Genomic DNA, 20,081 nt, shown 5'->3' on the forward strand with positions numbered 1-20,081 from the left:
GATGTCTAGCAAAGCAGTCCTCTGAAAATAAAAGACCACATTCTACATACTGTTGTTGCAGAGAGGGAAGTGCCTTTGAAGCTTTCCAAAGGGAGATCCTGTGTGCTCAATTTAGCATCTAAACTTAGTAGTCAGGAATTTCCTCTGAAGACGTGGAAAGGCACCTACCATTCTGCTGAGTAACTGGGCAGCGTAGGTGCATGCATCCTGCCTAAATCTTAGTAAGTCTTAGGTCTAAGCTCAGTGTTGAGGTGAAGCAGGCTGGACCTCAGAGTATTGAAGACTGTCCCATAGCATTTAGTCTTTCTTAAGTGAGCTTGTCAGTGCTTTCTTGTAAATAGTTCTACAGTTAACAACGAAAAATAACTTACTGCTGAGAGAGGGTCTTCTCTTTCTATCTGGGAAGTACAGCATGGCACCTCCAAAGGGATGGCATTATCCTTTCCTTCAATATTATATTGCTGGTGTGCAGTCTTGCCTTTGTTAAACATAACACTAAGCCTAGTTTTTACATGATAGTGGCACATGCCAGACAACAATGGACCTTTTCCAGGTTGTGTTTCAGACATTTTTTAAATTGTCCTTCATAAGGATATTTAATTATATATATGTATATAAATATATTTGTCTATTGGCCCTTATTCTCCAACTGCCTAATTGGACATCTGCAGCATAGATACCTGCATCCAAGCTAGTTATCTGGCCTCACGGCACACGGAGAGCACAGCAGGTGATGTGCCCAAGTGGTAATTCTCTGAAACTATGCTAACTGTCTAATTTAGGGAGAGAGTTAAGCCCATGAGCTCCCATTCCTCCCCATTGACTGCAGGTCCTGCAGTTCTCTGGTGTGAGGTGAGGGTAAGCCACCCCATGGCCTGACTCAGGAGTCAGTGTGCCACCAGCTGGGAATCGGTACCGCATGTACTAACATCTTCCATTGGATCTAAATCTGCTAGGTGGGGTTAGAAGTGCCAAGGCTTTAACCATGAGCTGAAGGAAACTTAACTAGTCAGTGTCTGGGGAGGGGGAATTGTTTTAATATAGCCAGGTTGTTTAGTCTGGAGAAGAGGAGGCTCAGGGAAGACCTTATTGCTCTCTACAGCTACCTGAAAGGAAGGTGTGGGGAGCTGGGGGTCGGCCTCTTCTTGCAGGTAACTAGTGATAGGACTAGAGGGAATGGCCTCAAGCTACATCAGGGGAGAATTAGGTTGGAAATAAGGAGACATTTATTCTCAGACAGAGCAGTCAGGCATTGGAACAGGTTGCCCAGGGAGGTGGTGGAGTCACTGTCCCTGGGGGTGTTTGAGGCAAGGTTGGAGGTGGCGCTTACAGACATGGTTTAGTCGGTGATATTGGATGGTAGGGGGATGGTTGGACCAGATGGTCTTGAAGGTCTTTTCCAAGCTTAATGATTCTATGATTTTTAAGTTTGTTGCCTTGCAAATTACCCTTATGTGGCTAGGTCATAGGACAGTTTGGAATGCCTATGTGACAGCTTTGCGTTTCGTGTCCTCTAAAACTGAAGGCATCCTCCTGTGTTTCTGCTTTGTTTTAAGTCCACTATAGTCTAACTAGAAAAAAAAAAATCTTACCAGTAAAAATTCTGACAATCAAACACTAAGAGCCACATGTTTGGCATTAGCTCTTATTTACTTAAACAGAATGTAATTCACTTGCATATTTGTAAAATAACCAAGTATGAATATTTTTTCTCAGGAAAATTGCCTTCTTGCTGCTAGCTTTATATTGGCAGAGCTTGCAGATTTCTCAGTACTTCTTTCGGAATTACTTCATAGTCCTTCTTCAGTTCAGCAAACCCAATCAATAAAGTAAAGTTATAGATAAACAAAGTCATTATTTCCAGCAGGGCACTTGGGTGAAATTTCTTTATGTGAGAGTGCTGCTTTATGGCAGTTCCTGTGCTTTACCATAACTTGGACTAGGAATAATTTATTAATCTCAGATAATTTGCTCTGGTTGATAATAAATATTGCCACGATATATGGATTTCAGTGGGCTTTGCACTGTAAGCAACATTTCATCCTTTTCGTAGCATGTTTTACAAACTAATTCTGACATGTAGCTCTCTAACAAAGAGCAGATTTGCCTCTATATACCTGACACGCTGGGTGCTTATTACACAGCCAGAATAGCATCATATATTCAGGGTCAAATCTCAGATACACTCCAGAATTCTTTATGAAGCCAAGAAAAAAGAAAGCATTAGTCAAGCCCTAGAAGACCAGTAAAACTTTTTAAGTTCCCCTTTTGGAGGCAGCGTGCTGTTCCCTCAGCATGGCAGCCCTCCCACCCCTCCATTGCCCTGATGCAGTGGGGCTCAGGAGCCATCCCACAGCACACAGCAACACAAACTTTGAACAGGGCATTCAGCTTCTTCTTGCCCTGCACACTTGCACCGTAAAACCTCAGTATTTCAGACCATGTAGCTCTCTCCCCCAAGCACACGTGCCATGTGATTTCTCCTACCTGCAGAGACTGAGGGCAGCAGTGGGAGAGGCAGAGGGAGGGTGGTTTTTAGTGTGAGCTTTTGACCAGTGTGTTGTTTAAAATCCAAAGATCCAGAAATTTCTCTTTCTGCCTTACAGACATTTCTGCTCCTTATATGGTGTAGGTGGAGGGAACCCCTTTGATGAAACCATTTTTCCACGTCAAGGAGAAGATGGACTGTGCATATAAACTAATGTTGCTTGAGTAAGCTTCTTGTTTCTCTGGAATGAAGCAGAGACAGAAAATTCAGAGAGGAAATCCTGAATACTTGTAGTGATAGCTGCAGTTAATTCATAGAAATGTGATTTGTCATTGGGCTGTGACTGTGCTGACCTTTAGTGTGAACTCTTTCTTGCGCTGTGCTGGATGCTACTGGGTGCTTGTAGGAAAATGAAATCGAGGGCTTTGACCCTAGTACCCGTTCTCTTTGGCTACGTTACGTGATTGATACATTAATGCTAATGTGATCATCTTACTTTATTTTTAAATTCTGCTGGGTTTTATTATCGTAACACAGCGGAAGAAAGTTTTGGTTACTGCACGAGAGAAAAAGAAAGTCCACAGCAGATAGACAGCACAGCCACAGTACCAAGTTGATAAGTAGTTTTTGAGTCTGATTTTTTTTCTTACCTTTTCTTCTCCCTCCTTTTCTTCAATATAAATCAACTTCTGTGTTGATTTTTATCTCTTTTGAGGTTTATAAGTGTGTTCCCATCAGCCATTCATTTTCTACACTGATAATATCTGTTTTCCTGCTTCAGCTGCAATCATTACTACTATTGTGCTATTCATTATAGGGAACTTCTGCCTCAGTTTTTTCCTCTAGTTACTGACAAAATACTTTGCCCTGAGTCTCCCAAGAAGCATAAGTGAGAGTGTTTTGGCAGTACTTGTTTGAACTTTGCTTCTCTCTCCTCTGGTACATCCACCCTCTGTGAACAAATGCTCAATTTAAAACTGGCACACAACTGGATGGTGATTTTGCACACGGAGAGCTGAGTAGTGCTGCTCCAGAATTTCTCAATAAAGCATTTTTTTCACTGGAGAATGCTAGTTTGTCTAAAGTAAAATTGTGGGAATACATCAGCTTCAATTTGACTTTTCTCATGAAGATTTGCCAAGTCTGGGGTGCATTTTTCCATTGCAGTAAATTTTTTCCGTCGCAGTAAGAACTAAGAGCAGAAGATTGCTCAGTTGCTGCGATGCTCATGGGGGACACTGGGGCCCCAAACAGAGAAAACTGAATTGGCCGTGAGTTTCCCACCTCCCCACAGACTCTTTTGGCATGGTGTTTCTCCTCAGCCCTCTCAAGTCACTGAACAAACCTATCTGACTCACTGAGCATTAAAAATGAGGTGTGTATGCAGATACCTAAGTGAGATGCACTGGTGACATAGAGCCCAGTAAGGCAGACAAACATCTGTATTGTGGTTGATGCCCCCACTTCGTGGATATTTCTGTCCTAGTTTTATTTTTTGTCAGCAATCTCACATCTGTATCTTGTGGCAGAAAAGAAAAGGACTGTGCTGTGAAAACTGTTGCTGGGTTGGACGAGGGCTGGCGGAGGAGTGCTGTGTCCCAGCCAGCTTAGGGAACCCCTGAGCAGTACTGGCTGGTGCAGTTTGGACTTAACCTTGCAGCAAGGTTCGTCTCTCATAATTTAAGCTACCTGAAAGTTAAGCTAAAGTGTTTTGGATTTTCACAGTAGTAGAGTAGAGATGTGCATACTTCTAGGTCCAATTTTTGCATCTTTCATCCAACCCTTCTCAATCATCTCATGCCTTTTGGAGGTACCTGCCTTCCCCCATGGTTATAAAGGAGCCTGGACAAATACCTTAGGGAGAATGGTTAACCTTAAGACTGATAAAGTTATGTGAGGAATCGTACTCCATGGGGTTTTCTGAGGCCATGATAGAAGTCTGTGAAGAAACTGAACCAGTATATCTAAACTTGGGGCCTATGCAACTTCTGTTAAGTATGATTTATACTTAAATGCAGTTCAGATAACTCAGTAAAGAAGTGCTGACTTCTATAGTGTATTTATATTGCACTTTACAAACTTATTTGTAGACCTATACTATTCTAAGAAGGTTCTTTTTTTTTTTTTTCTTTTGCATATGCCACATTTTACAAAAAAAAAACACTTAATAACTTGACAGGCTGGGCAATAAAATCAAAGGATGCCATTCTGTGCATGCACAGAGATTCTGGGATTGTTGGTGTGAAAATCTCTTGTATGTGTCTCAGAGCCTTTTGCCAGGATAACAGATTTCCCATCAGCCAGTGATCATTAGGAACAAGTGCCAGGTGGACGGCAACTGTAAATCAAAAGCAGCTTCTACAAAGAAGTTGCCATAGCTGCCTGCTTTGAAAGGATGGTATTGCTTAAATGACAGTGTATTAGGAGATGGATATTGTCAAATTATTCCCTGAAGAAAGCTAATGTGAAAATAAAAAGCTTTCAGCTTGGTCTACACAAAAATATTTTTTTCCTGTCCACCCTGCAACAGTAAGTTACCAGTGACTGTTCATAGATGAGTCTAGAGCAAGGAGGCATTGCCGTTAGGAAATCTGCTCTCTTCTTTTGAATCACTTTGAAGTGGTAGGCACTGAGCTGCAATACATATTTTACCATACCATTGCTAGGAGTAATATTTTCCTTTGAAGAGAAATATTTAAATTAATAAGCATAATAAGTTGCAAGAGCCAAGGAATCCCGGCCCTGTTAAAGCCCAGATGAGTTTTACCATTAACTTAATTGCATCTAACGATTAATTCTGAAACCATAACAGAAATCTGAATGCTAAAAAGAAAAAAAAATTAAAAAAAAGTAACACTTGGCCTGTTTTGAGACCAGTATAGTGCAGCAAGAGAGTTATTTGTAACATTTGGGTCCACAGATAACTTTCTGTATGTCTCTTTCATTACCTTTATCCATCACAAACAAACTTTCAAAGATCTTGTTTCCTGGCTTCAGTTCAGTATCTATATTTAATTGTCTCATATAATTGTCTTCTCAAAAATAGATTAAATTTGTTAATTCATTTTAATTTTAGTCCACGAAGTGCCAATCATTTCAAGGTAGTCATCAAACTTTGTCGTTATTGGGATTTTACATCACTAAACATGTTTACACAAGCGTGCCTTGGAATAAAAAGCCCCAAAACAATAGAGTATGCTTATAATTCATATAGCACTTTTTATCTTTGGAGTGCTTTGCAAACATTAACTAATTAAATTGTACAGGTCCCCTGTGTGTTCAAATATTATAATTATCTGCAGGTTAGTGACTTGCTCAAGGCACACAGCAAAGCAGAGGATGAGCTGGGATCTAGTCCCACGCTAAATCCACTGCTCTGTGTTGCTCCAGAGTGAAGCTCTAGTCATTAGTGGTTAGATATGTGAAATGCCTTTTATTGATGGAGAAGGATGCATTGTGTAATTGCTTCAAGAGCATGACACTGAAATAATATGACTTATAAGTAACAATATGTATGACTGCTACCTAGTTAGCAGTTCGTGTGCCTATTTGGCAGGAGTTTCCCCAATGATTCATTGTTCAGCTTTTTCTGTATTTTCTTTCTAAATCAGCACAGAAAACAGAGGCAGAGAGGTGTGCATTAAGAAATTCAGAGCTGCAGCAAATACTCGTCAGCGTGGATTAGACAGCAGAACTCTGCCAGAAAAAGCCAGAATAAAACTACCTCAGTGAACTGCTACCTTGACTTACTGATAAGAAAAAGAAAGAGCATTGTCCTCTGCTGTCACTTGAGCCAAAATTACTTCTTTTTTGATTATCTAGATCAGATAAGTTTTTATCTTTCCTTTTCCATATGGCAGTTCCTGTGATTTTGTGACAGACAAACATGCAGCACAATTAATTCTTAATAGCAGTGTTCATACCAACGTATGAAAAATGTTTCCTGAGTGTTCAGATCAGTGAATGCAAAAACATGAAGGAAGTTGTGTAGGTCCCAGGTATATGTAAAAGGCATGCAAAGGAGGGCACTCTTAAGACAGGAACACCATTTAGCCAGGCATAATTGAGTAAGCATGTGAATACAAGACTCAAAAAAAAAAAAAAAAGTATTTTTTCTACTGTTCTCCTTTCTTCTTCACAATGGGGAAAGGTTGTCCTGGGTTTTCCCCTTTATTAGCTCCATCCTGTTTCACTAAGAGTCACTCCACTGCAACCTCATTTCTCACAGCAAGTTCTTTTTAGGCTTCAGGTAAAGAGGAATGACAGGAGGTTCCTGGATGATGGATATAGAAAAAATTTTTGTGCTGAGCCCTTGTGCCGAAAAGGTGTCGTTGTCCATGGGTATGTGGCCGAGGACATGACCATTACTATTTTGGACACTTCAAGGCAGGGATAATTGGAGCTTAAAGCAACCACATATATGAAGTTACTCTAGGCAAAATGAACGGAACTGAAGGCTGAAATAAGAGATAAAGCAAATCAGTGGCTGAGAGAATGTCTAATGCTGAGGTGTGTCAGAAGTAACAACAGTCACAAGTGCCAGAGTCAAGCTTCTTTGTTGTAGCCATGACACACAAAAGACACATCAAGAATGAAGTTTTGGGCAACATTTTTATTTATTTATCCCCCTGGGATATACTGAGCTGCTGCAGGATAGTGATGCATGGAAATAGGAAAACTGAGGCGGGAAGAAACTAAAGAGGAGACCAGAGTGGATCAAACCCACTCTTGCTTAGCCTGTGTCATTAAGCTCAGGCAGAATGGAGTGGGCTGGCAGGTCAGAGGCTGCCCTGAAAAAATGCTCATCCTAAGGCTTGTCTACAGTGGCTGCTGCATGGGGAAACCTCCAGCATTTCAAGCAGAACCCAAAAATGAGAGAGCTGATGACCATAGCTTTCTCTTTGGTCAGGTGGTCAAAGAGTCAGAGTCAAATAAGTTCACAAGAGGAGCTAGAATAATGACTGAATATACACAAATCTCAATCACAGAGGTTTTGAAAGTGGAAGAACAGGATAATGTTTAGTAAATTATTTGCTTAGCTAGAGAGGTTGATTCCCTTTGCACTCAGCATTTCCACTGTCTGACTTTTTTTTATTTTGTATCACTATATAATTTCTCTGAGCTTCTTAGCCACCACTAAGGCATAGTCTTGCTTGCAAATGTGTTTGAATCCTAATAGCACACTCTACCAAGAACATGCAGTTTTGTAATGGGCACACGCCTATTAATGTACCACATGCCATAGAGATACCACTAGTCCCATACAATGTGCATGAACTACATGTGCTCAGAGCCAGGATGAACCATGCAGGCACTTGGGACAAGGTGTGGACTGTCAACTTTGGGGTCCTGGTGGAAGCATTGTAAGGTTATAAAATATGTGTTTGGCTCCAGCAGTTTCAGAGCACCTACACAAGGCATCAGCACTCCCTTAGTATCATCAGCAGAGAGTTAAATGCTCTGGTTACCTGCTAGGTGCATGGCTGTGGGTCATCTCTGTTCTCTGTGGAGCTTGTGACCTGATCATTAAAGCCAAAGTTTGGAAAAAAAAAGTTTATATTGCCAACTTCTCATTGTGGAAAATGAGAAAGCAAGCACTCTATTCAGAGCTTACCTGCTTCTACCTATTTTAAAACCCATCCTATCCTCTTCCTAGCAGCCTCACAGGAGGGGATCCACTCCTTCTAAAGATATGATGGGCAAGGGCAGCAGTCGTGCAGCCACCTACCTCTGGCATAAAAAACTAGTGGTTAGCACACTGACTCAGGAAGCCAGATACCCAAGTTTGCCAACTGAATACAAGGCTAGGATGCAAAAGATACCCAGGAGTGGCCCCACAACATCCTTTTTCTCTTCTTTTTCCTCCTACACTGGTATTTTGCATTGGAAAGTGACTATTAGAGATCCCTTTTTATGCTGAATCCATGTTGTCGAGTGTGTTTTAGCCATTTCCAGAGCACAGAAAAACTTCAGCCCCGGAGGCAAGGGTTGGGCTTCTGGATCAGAGCAGTGTTGGGGTGGGAGGTAGGTGCTCAAATGTCCAGACAGGATGCATAGGCATGCACTTAAATGCCAGTCTCTCCCTTCTATTCCTCATCCACCCCAACATGAATGGTATTTTAAGGTACATTTTAATCTGAAAATGTGGCTTGTAAACTTGTTTGTCCCACTCAGATGTTAGTAAAGTGAGAATAAGGCAGCCATCTAGGGGCAGGAAACTCATCAGCCATCTCAGGCTAAGTTGTCCCACTTGCGAGCCACAGCCTTTTGGCTTTCAGGCCAAACCAAGGGGAACATTGCAAGTTTTAGGTGTCTTTTGGGTTCTTTGAAAGATGGATTTTCTGGTGGTTTTTCTCTTTAGTGCCTAGATACTGGAAGTTCTTACCAGAATTTTAATTGTCTGCTGAATTTCCCATTGGCAAAAATTCAGCATGCAAACACTTCTCATCTTCACCAGCTGTATTTTTTGCCTGCCATAGTGCTTATGTGTTAAAAATGGAACTTTATGAAAATAATTGTCCAAAGTTTAGTCATGGTTTCAGAGTAATGTATTGCTGTCTGTATTAGCTTTGGGAATAAGTATTTTTTTAGTAAGACATGGAGTAAGCTAAAAGGCGATTATAAATTAATTGACATGGGAGAGAACGGTCAATGGCACGGTTTCCAGTTACCATTTTTCCAATGCACGTTGAGTTCAGTTGAGGGTTAATGGGGCGGGGGAGGTTTTGTCCAGTGCCTTTGGTTACCTACTGGTGCAATTGTGAAATAAACCTGTACCTAGTGATCTCATGGGACACATACCTCAGATGCACTTCTGCAGAATGCAGGAACTCTACATGTGGAGTGGAGAAAACGGGTGGGAAAAGCAATGTCAGGCCATGATAGAGCTGACAAATTACAGATTGCTATGAAGGTTCTTTGCAGCCTTTTGTCATTTTGGTGGCAGATTCCTGTCATTATCAGAAATTTATCATTTAGCAAATGGCAAAATCGAACAGTAAAGAAGACAAATATTTACTGTACACTTCAAGCATAGAAATGTGAGAGGTTTGAAGGATGCAGTGCAAAATCTTGGGAAAAAAAACAGATTATTTGTAAATGTTGAGGTGCCAAGTTAGGCCACAGGTTACCAAGGGCCAAAGGTAAGAGCAGTCAGATAAATCTAGAGAAGTTTCTTTGCAAGTTTCCTTTTCACTTTCAACAATTACTGTGCCAACCTGAGCATTTTAACTGATCGCTATAAAGAATCCAAAATGTTTGCAGTGCAAATGCAATGAACGGCTAGTGTGCTATAACATTTTTTTATGATTCATGTTATTATTCTAATATTTTTTGCTAGCTTCTTGGGCGTTGTCCTCAGACTAATTTTGTGGTACATCTGAGGTCTAAACCACAGAGGGAAGGACTGAAGTGGGTTATTCATAGACTTGGCTTTCTACAGGTTTTTCTTTTTTTCTTTTCTAACATGGTGGAACTTTTTCAGAAAGCCAGCTGTCTGTTGCTTCTTGTTTGAGTACATGCAGTAGATCAGAAGTTGTCAGTGAAAAGGACTACTCCATGTAGTCCAAATCACAGCATGAGGGTTTATGCAGCTATTACATAGTACATTTGTATTGTTCAATATTCCAGATAATATCATAGCAGATTATCTATTTTCCCTGGAGCCTCAGTTTTAAGTAAAAGCATTTATGGCTAGGTCATTCTATGATGTGTTAGGAATAATGTTGCTTAAGCAGCACAATTTTGGGAGGGGATGTGTGCTCTAGCCTCTATTCCCTCTTCACTCAACGTCTGTCTGCTCAAGATTCTCCTTAATGTTTTCTTCTTGGTCACTGATTATTTTTTAATGAGAAAATGTGATCCACCATGATCCAGAATGACCACCACCAAGTGACACCTGGGCCCTTAAGCCTTGACTCTACTCCCACACAAATTAATGGCAGAGCTCCTAATGACCTGTTTAGTATTAGCTGGGGCCTCTACAGAGCAATTTCAGTTTAAGGAGGAGTTTTAAAATGAATGGAAAAATCTTAAATCCCTTCCATGCTGAGGCCGTGTGCTTACTTTGCAGTAAGTATTCCTCAATTTTGTCTAAGTCCCCTGCAATTGTTTGGGGTAACTTAAAATTCCTAATTGTCTGTGTTCAATTTCCAGAGAGAGCATGTGGGGCTGTGCCAGGTCAGCTGCTAACCCTTTTCGTTTTTTCAACTCCAGGTATGAAGCATTTTATTGTGTATTATATAATGTTCTGTTTTATTGACAAAGCCTAGTAGCAGTACCTTTCAGCTTTCTTTCCCTCTTTATGTCATGGCCGGGGGATATGTGGGGCTGGGCAAGGTCCAAAGTTGATTTTTGGTTTTGTTTTTCGTCTTCTGGGGGCTGGGAGGGTGGTGGTGTGCATTGTGGGAAAACTGCAATTTTTCCAAATTCTAGTAAATAAAATATGAGAATAGCAAAGAAGAATCCTGTCTAATGTTTGATAATGCAGTTGAAAATGTCCAAAGTAGCCTACTGAAATTGAGTAATAACTTACTTTACCCAAGGTTAACGTGGACCAACGTAACATATGTTCTAATGGGTCATTGTCAATTACCACGAAATAGTAGATGAGCAAAGCTGTAAAATGTAGGAAGAGGTATTTGCAAACATCTCCTTGCTGTTTTTTCAAGGATGCCAAAATCTTAAAACATTGCTGTGTAATGTGCCTAGTAGATAACCTGCTTTAGAGTGCAGAGTTTACACCGAAGTCCAGTGGGAGGTTCCAGCAAGTGTTGTAATACCAGTAACACCATCAGGTGCCTCGGGTGCACCTCACACATACATGTCATACATGACAGAACAGGTGTACCAGTGCTGTCAGGGATGCTGTTTTTGTTGGATTCATTGCTCATGCTTTATTGGGTTTAAAAATTGTATACAATGAAATGTCAGCTCTCGGTGTGTTTGCTTGTTTGTCCTCATCTCTTCCTTTGTTTTGTGGGCCCGTAAAAAGATTTCTTTGGAGTTGTGTTATGTGACAAGTGTAAACCCATCAACTCTCTACTTTGTTTACTCTTAGTAATCCACAGAACCTCTATCTGTGGAGTACCAAAGGAGAAACAACTTCCTACATTCACTACAAGCAAATAAATTGCATCAGAAATCTAATTCTTCGTGTTTATAAGCAGATCTAAGCTTCGTAAGAAAATTAAGAAGATGGCATGTTTAAGAGCAATTACACTTTCAAATTGCTAATGAGTAGTCAAATACCGAAGTCGTTCCTCAAGTCTCCTCATGTCACCAATTTGCAGTTAATTGCGTTACAACTAGTATATTTATATTAAAAATTTGCAGGATTTTATTACTCAAACACTCTCAAAGTAGCAGCAGCAACTTCTCTTTTAAGACCAGTACAAAGCTTTTGAGATTTACTTGAGAACAAAAATATAACATTATTAACAGAATTTGATGCCTTGAGAAGATATTTTTATTTAAACAATAATAAAATAGAATTTCCTTTTAGAAGTTTCCACTCAAAATTTCAGTGTAATTGAACGTATCAGTATAGCTTCAGAAATTATGCTGAAGAAACTACTAACTTCTCAAAGTGTTAATAAATAAATGATAATAAGTATTAATAAATAAATAAATGTTTTGCACATACAATTTTAGATACAGACTCAGCTATAATTATTAATAATAGTCTATATAAACACTTCTATTCTACAGGAAGCATTTTCAAGAGAGAGGCTTATGTTGTCAATTTTTTTCTCAAGTTTTTATGTTGTCAATAATTTGCTCAAAAAATTCATTGTGAATTTACACATACCATAACAAAGAACATGATATCCTACTAGTAAGACCCCCTGAACAGCCTGGATGATTATAAGTAGATGAAGATTGCATGGGGCATCTCAGTGCTCTAAACAACTGCAAATTTGTTGGCTCTGACTGGAGTGAGATGAGGCTGAAATATAATATTTTGGTAAGGCACATAGCTGTTCATAAAACCCTAAACTTGGAAGAGAGATATAGGGTCTTCTGTGTCTTTTTAAAATAATGGAGCAAATTGTTCAGGAAGGTCACATCTGTCAAACCTTGTTTAGGCCATGTGGACCTATCTGTAGGGTGAAAGGTGGAAGTGAGGCCAATGAGATGAATTTAAATTTAATCAGTGTATCACCTAAAATTATGAATTCCTATGGTTCACTTAACACTTCTTGCACTGCTAGGAGTATTCATCACAGCTGGTCTTGCTTCTTGGAGTATAGAGCTATTAACAGCTTAGGAACACTAACTACTTGTCAGAAATGAACTGTTACAATTAAATAGAGCTATGTGAGTGTATGTATTTCATTTGAATGAAATTTTATGCATCCTCAGTTCTCTTCCTTTTTTCATTTTTTTCTTACTAAAGTTATGTTTTCCCCCTGAATTTCAAGAAAGCTATTTTCCATGAAATGATACTCACAATGATGGTGTTTTAGTTATGAGAGTGCAAAAACATTCACAGATATTTGATTTTCTTTGTGACAGCGGGGGAACAGAGTGGATCACAAAGTCTTGAAGAAACATTTTTTGTAGGTTGTTCATATTGCGCTCATGAAATCTCTTAGTTTTACTCAAAACCGATCCCATGCGTTCTGCATCTGATGACCTCCATGGATGGCCACAGGCTGGGACTGTTGCTCCAGTTCATACATGTCAACTACTCTTTTCTTGTGGTACATTGAGTATTTTGTCCATACTGCCTCTCCTGATCCAGAAGTACCCCGGTCCACCATTTCACTGTTGACAAAGTGATGTCATATGGGAATTTCAGGTGTTGGCAGGCACAACGTGCCTCTTTATCATTGGTGTCTTGGAGGCAGTACTGCTTTTATCTTGTGTAATTTACCCCCCCGTCCCCCCTTTCTATTTTTTTAACACCTGGTTCCACAGACTCAGCCAGATGGGAGATGTTTGGCAGCTGAAGGACCCAGATGCCAAATTCTGGAATATAGCTTCCCTGCACTGGCACATGGGTTCATTGCTGGCTCCTTGGCTTGCACCTCTGCTAGTTTGTTGGCTAGTAGCTGTCTAGCTGGCAGCTGTAGCTCTGGGGCTGCGTTGGGGTCAGGCTGCTATGGAGTTGGATGACTTCACTGATCTGAATTACCGTGCCAGACACTGTTTTCACCTTAGTTTGCTTTGACTCTCCTCTATTCAAAGACAAACGTTTCTGCTGTTCTGTTTTATTCCTGCTGTTTGTAAGGCTAGCTCAAAGTAGTACTTCCCATTTGTCACCAGTTTTAAAAGAAAATAAGCATTGCGAAGTACACTGTTTCACTTGTTAGGACTCCCATTAAGTCATTAGGAATGTGAGGCCCAGGTCGGTACTTGCAATTCATCTCTAGCATCAAATTTTAACTGCAGAGCACTGGATTTTAGAATAATAAATTATTTTGCCTGAACTTTGATTGCTTTCAACCATGAGTGAATCTAGCCTCTGTCAAACGTTAAAAGCAACATGTTTGGGGAAACAATCTGGATCATTTTTAAGGAAAAATAATAAAGAATGATGATGATAATAAATAGAATGTAACTGCCAGAAGAAAATGCTTAATCTTCTCTTTGCCTGATTTGGAATGTCCTTGTTACATACTTTAGTTTTAGCTCATTTTTATATTATTTTTTTTTAAACTGAGGCAATAAAAAATAAATGCATCTAGGATAGCCAAAGAGTTTGAAGCAATTCCCTAATCTATGCCTTTTCCTCCTTGCAGCTTAGTGCATAAATACTACTTTCAGTGGGGAAAAACTGCAAAATCAGGAGGTCACTAAGACTCCAGATACTTGCAGTAAAGTACAGATTAGTCGTACCTGCTAGGAAATTTCTCCTTCCTTCACTCAGCTGTTCTGAGAGCGTGTTGTGCTACACTGGAGGCAGTGGTACCTCCATTTCACACTCATAAAACTTTTTTAAACCTTGAGCAAAAAGCACTTGTGCCTAACTGAGACACCAACTTTTGCCTGTAGGTTAAGGTTAAGTTCTGCAGGGTGCTCTGACTTCTGAAGAAAGACTCCAGAACTCCCTCTTATAATCATTGGAGACACACGCCTCAGGAGTGGTCAAAGGTCTTACCCATCTGATTTAGCTGTATACTTCTCTTTCCTGTCTAGGGAGCTTAAATGCTTCCATAGGAATACCAGCCCAGTCACATTAGAAAAGTTTTTAGGGACTGTATAGGGGACCAGCAGGAACTAAAAGCATCTACTTCATTTCGAGGTAGTCCTCACAGCTTTTTCTGGATGATAACAGAGTAGGTATGATTCTTTTGAGAAACAAGCTGGTAGCACCAACAGCAGTGCTCCCACTTTTTGCAGAGGAACATCGTTAACTTAGCTTGTCAGGTGAGACCTGTGTTCTCAGCACAAGCATTGCAGAGACATTTTAATCATTAGGATCCTCACACAGGCCTAATCACATGGGATATTTGTGCGATGGTGGAGTTTCTCATCTCCCTTCTTACTGAATATAGTGCACTGTTTAAACAAGGAGCAGAGGATGAGGAGAGTGGGTAAGCAGAGCCTGAATCCTGCCTGAGTGTGGACAGGACTGGAGCTATAGGCTTAGTTCCCTGGAGCAGTGTTAGAACAGAAACAGCCCTGGACAGTGAAACAGAGCTTCCACCATTTCCTTCTTGAAGCTGAGTGCCCAGATTTCCATTATGGAGCCAGGATCCCCCTTTTCTGCCCAGCTTTTATCCCTGTGATTCTTGCATTCCTTGGGGCAGAGTAACCTCGTTTCCATCGGTGCTCATGCAGAAGACCCAGTGTCCTTTCAGGCAGTTTATTCCTGGGATGGGGGAGATGCCAAATGAACCCTTCTGTCTGAGGACTGCAACCAACATCTCTCCTTCTATGGCCAAAAACACATGAACACATGGGTACAAGGCAGGAAGTTGCCAGTGCCACCACCATCAAAACTCTGCCTCTGTTTTGGGGTTTCTTCACAAGATGTAGGCAAAGTTCAGGACATTGCCTTTGCCTGTAGATGGAAAATGGGCACCTCTCAGAGTGAGTATATGTCTTGTGGTAGTGCCTGAAGAAGCTCTGGTGTTACAGTGAAGGACCCCATGAGTTTCGGGACATGCTGGGTATGCCTATTGATGCGACAGTGGCTGGGAATGTGGTCACGGATGTAGGGAAGGCTTTTGTGTGCCTGCATTGCAAAGCAAGGTTTCAGCATGCTGGTTTCCACACCTCCTTCAAATATTTCACTTTTAAAATTGTATTTTCTTCTTTCAAATGAGCAGTTTTTAAAATGTTTTATTTATTTATTTATATATTTATATATTTTTTATTTTTTTAATTTAAATCAATTTTAAAAAATGTTTTTAAAGTACAAGAATTAAAGTTATTGTTCCTTTATCTGGAGGATTCCTTTTTCCCTTTTGTCTATCAGATGATGGAACTGGCTGTCCTTAATTTTTACATCTCAGCCACAATTTCTACACCATTAAAGAGTTTCTTGTCACTTTGTGTATCCCTTTGGCTTTAGAAATCATATGTAAAGGTAGAGCAAATGTTTTTGTTTGTTTGTTTGTTTTTTTAAAAAAAAGGTGATTGTTGCCCCTTACACATTCTTTTCAAGTGGAAAAACAATATGTGGTAACCATTAAAAAAGGGAAAATAAACACCTGCAAAGATGTTTTTCCCTTCCTTTGCAACTCTAGTATATTCTGTACCCCAGCTAGTGCAGCCTTTAAAAAACATTTTTAAACATGCATGCTGCCAAGAGGTTGCTTTAAAACAAGTATAAGAATTTCTTGTAAGGCCTGCACGTATTCTCATAAGTGACTGCAAGGGATGAAGAGAGATGACAGAGCAAACATAAAATCCCATGTTTTGTTTATCAACAACTCTTTTTTTTTTTTTTCTTTTGGCCTAATGGCAGATACTTGGAGAGAGAATCTGTTTACTTCTGTGAAAGACTTGCTTAGGGTTTGCTGAATCCCAAGGCAAAAAAAGAAGGCATAGTTTCCAACTTGCAAACTATTCACTGTGTGATGAGCTAAAGTCATTTGTGGGTTTGTATGTTGCGTTTTGATGTGATTAAGTGTTGTAAGTCTATTGATTTCATGCTGGGGATTAATGATGCTGAATGAAAGAGCATCAAAGAATAAAACGTGTTTACATGCCCAATTAAAATACCCTAAAAAGAGCCGGAGAACCTATTATTGGATAGGAATGCGATAGGGCCATTCACGCATTCTGCAGCAAAAGGAAGCTGAATTAACTTCCTTAGGCATGGAGAGAAGAGCGAAGATTTGATAAGGATTGACTGTACCTTTCTGAATGCTTAACACTCGTGTTTGACTTGTTATTTTGGAACAGGGGATTAAAGATTTTTTGTTATCAGTTGCTGCAGATCTGTCGTACTGAATCACTCCAAGCATGATGCTTAGCTGCCTGTGATTAATGAGACCATCTTTTAACTTGAAAACTTGTTGATGATGGCATGTTAATAAAGGACAAGACCCAGATATATTCAGTGCAACTATGGGCATGAGATACAGTAAGGATAAGGATGGTGTTTGCTGCTTTGAACTTGCATGGTACTTTCAGATCTCTTCGCCTTAGCATATCAACTGAAAAAAAATCTCATTGTTACCTTGAAATATTTATACTGCTAATTGGTTTGTATCTGCCCTCTGCAAATGTGTTTAATGGCTGTTTAAATTCACGGATCATATCAGGATTTGCTGTTAGGTGTCATGTTTTGTTTACCAAGATAGTGGTAGATGAAGATGGAAAAGACCTATGGTTAAATCCATCCTGTTGAAAGCCCAGTATAGACTCTTCTAATAGCATTAAAGTGTCAGTACCCATGACGTTAGCCAGAAGGCCAAGGAGAAAATGTGTTTCTGCTGTATCATCTGTGAAGAAGGATGCCTTAATGATCAAGTTAGCATGTGAAATACTTGATGCCCTGAGCTAGGGAAAAGTTCAAACACACAGACTAATACAGCTGAGTAAATATCTGACAAGACCAGCTCGTGCACACGCAGTTTTTCTCTGCTGATGCTCTGATCTGGATTAGCACATGTGAGATGAATTCAGCATTCTGATACAAACTCTCATTGTCTCGGAAGGGACGGAATAATTATCCTGGGTATGGGGCAGTGGAAGGGGGGGGCGCTGACGACGTGAGATTTATTTATTTTTCCCCATTTCCACTACTTAATGCAAGACCTGAAGCCCTTAGTTACAGAACAAAGTGTCTGAGCAGTAACCGAGCTTGTGCAAACCCAAGAGAAGAGTAATGACTGCTCCTTGCAAGCTTCCTGCCTCTGTGCAGGTGCAGGAATCAGGAGCGCCTGAATAATTCATAATGTGCAAATTAGCCCCAGCTTGCTCCCACTACTCAAATCCTGCTTCTGCTTGCCTACCTAGTTGTTGGAAAGAAGAGAAATAGAGGAAGCTGGTGAAACTGGAAGAGGGCAAGGCAAAAAAGTGCTGCAGCTTAAGGGCCAAAGCCACAGAAACTGCTCGATGCTGGGTGTGTTTGAAGGATTATGAAGGAATTGCAATGTGCATTATTCATTATTTATGAAGGCTTTCCTCTGGAAGCAGCAAGCTCTGGGGATCCATTCTATTGCTCTCGGAGAGGAAAAACTTCCTTTTACAAATTAAGTTTTTCCTGCTTTTATTGTTACTGTTTCTAAGAATTATTGTGTAAAAAATAATAATAATTAAAAATCTTTCAAAAGCCCATTTAAAGCCTGTTAAGCTTTTCAAGGGAGTATGCCTTTATTATGTTGAAATATGTATGAACTCAAGGGTCTGGAGAAATTACCCCGGAAATTTCAGATGTCAGGATGGTTTGTGCTTGGTGTAAATGAGTGTTCCAAGAGCTTGTATGAAGCTAGTTATATCTGGACATGTAATGTGTAATCAGAGCTCGTATTTTTATCATTTAAAGGACAACAGTCCTCTACTTGAAGTTGTTAGTAATAGCTTCTCTGTGGTTTCTTAGCTGATTTTTGTTCAGAAGAACAATACAAGAGGCAAGTTCTGCTTAATCCTTCTGCTTCATGATGCTGCAGCTCACCCAAATATTCCCAAATACAAGGCTTTGCTGAGTGCTGTTTTTATGGCAGAGGGGATTCTGGACACAAACCTGTGAGAGATCCTTGAACCGTTTGTGTGTCGCAGGACAGAGAGAAGCCTGTCTGAAGAAGGCAGATTGTTTCTGCTGCCTGTATCTGAATATCCCTTTGAAATCTCTCCTTTAGGAGATGGAAAGACGCGACCTCCCCAGCAGGAGCAGGAGCAAGGTAAGGTAGTTCTTCACATTGGCAGGTGCTCGTATGGAGGGAGGAAAAACTCTTTATGTTTTTGCTGTGCTGAATGTGAAAAGAGAAAGGAGAAAGACCCAGCAGAAAAAAAAAAAAAAGCTTCTTTTTTAGTGGTCTGCTTTTTTTTTTTTTTTCTGTCCCCCCCATATATTCTTCCTTCCTCTGTTCCCTTCTCCACCCCACCCCCTCTTGGCTCCTGCCTGCAGCAGCCGGGTCACGTTGCCATCATCTGTTTTTGTATTTCCCTCATTTGGGTAGCTGCAACACAAGCTGGCTCTCGTTTCTCGCTGATTCTGTCATTTCCGCTAGGCCCCAGGCTGGGCGGGTGCCAAGACCAACAGGTGATCCTTGTGGCTGCAGCACAGCAGGAAGGAGGCTGCGCGCGGAGGAGACCGCTCGCCAGAGGGGCTGCCTGGCCCCGCTCCATCTTGCTGTATAATTAACACCCCCTGCCTCACACCCCCCCATACCGAGCAGAAAACCTGTGCGGAACGGCTCAGCTGTGGCAGCTGTCCTGGGAAAAACATTAATAAAGAGTGCTGCGAGAACAGCGCTGTGCAAGTGCAGGGGTGCGCTTGGTCTGAAGAGAGGAGCTGTGGTTGGCCCTCCATAGGGACATCTCGGGGCAATGCTCACGGACTTTCTTATTAGTATAGGAGCCAGTCTGGAGTGAGGTGCTAATTCAGTTAAGCTTTTCTCTAAAAGAAGCAGCTTGCGACGTCACGTGGAGTTTATTTGGGCAGGGAAGGGACATCTCCAGTCAGAGAGCTGGGGGCAGCCGGCACAGAGGCAGTGCAGGCTCTGCGATCTCTGGGCATACCCACTGGGACAGCATGACTTCACAGTAGGCATTTTTAGTGCACAAGAAAAGCGCCCAGGAATCCTCAAGACCTTATTTACTTATTTATTCATTTATTTTGAGGAAACTCCTAAAGATGTTGTTGCTTTTGTTTATTACTACTTTATTTAATAAAAACAAAGTTATATCTAGGAGGTGATAGTGCCTTCACAAAACCAGTTTCGAAATACTATCTCCAAGACTTAGGTTAACCCATTGCCATATCCCATAGCGTGAGATAATGTGTCCCTGGAAACTCTAACTGCTTGTTTGTATTTGTGAGGTGGGCTGATGTCTTCAGATAGACGCTTGGTAGCGTTAATCCTCTGCAAAATAGATGGTATCTCAAATGCTTTCTGCTCGGTACACAAGGAAGCTAAATTGCCTCTTCCCACCTGTGGAGTCAGCGTTAGTGGTTTGAAAGCTGAAGGTT

At 40.7% G+C, this 20,081-nt stretch overlaps 1 protein-coding gene across 8 annotated transcripts in view; it reads left to right on the forward strand.

Annotated features, from left to right (window-relative positions):
- KLF12 (Kruppel like factor 12) overlaps window positions 1–20,081 on the forward strand; it is a 246,828-nt gene that overhangs the window by 169,903 nt on the left and 56,844 nt on the right. For 6 of the 8 annotated variants that reach the window (XM_040540371.1, XM_040540379.1, XM_040540342.1 and 3 more), the window contains 2 exons: window positions 10,643–10,702; window positions 18,748–18,789. In XM_040540371.1, the coding sequence (XP_040396305.1) occupies window positions 10,643–10,702; window positions 18,748–18,789 (102 nt within the window). The remainder of the gene's footprint in view (window positions 1–10,642; window positions 10,703–18,747; window positions 18,790–20,081) is intronic. The other 2 variants (XM_040540395.1, XM_040540332.1) reach the window with 1 other exon arrangement.

This window comes from Cygnus olor, chromosome 1, assembly GCF_009769625.2.
Source record: "Cygnus olor isolate bCygOlo1 chromosome 1, bCygOlo1.pri.v2, whole genome shotgun sequence".
Lineage (NCBI taxonomy): Eukaryota > Metazoa > Chordata > Aves > Anseriformes > Anatidae > Cygnus > Cygnus olor.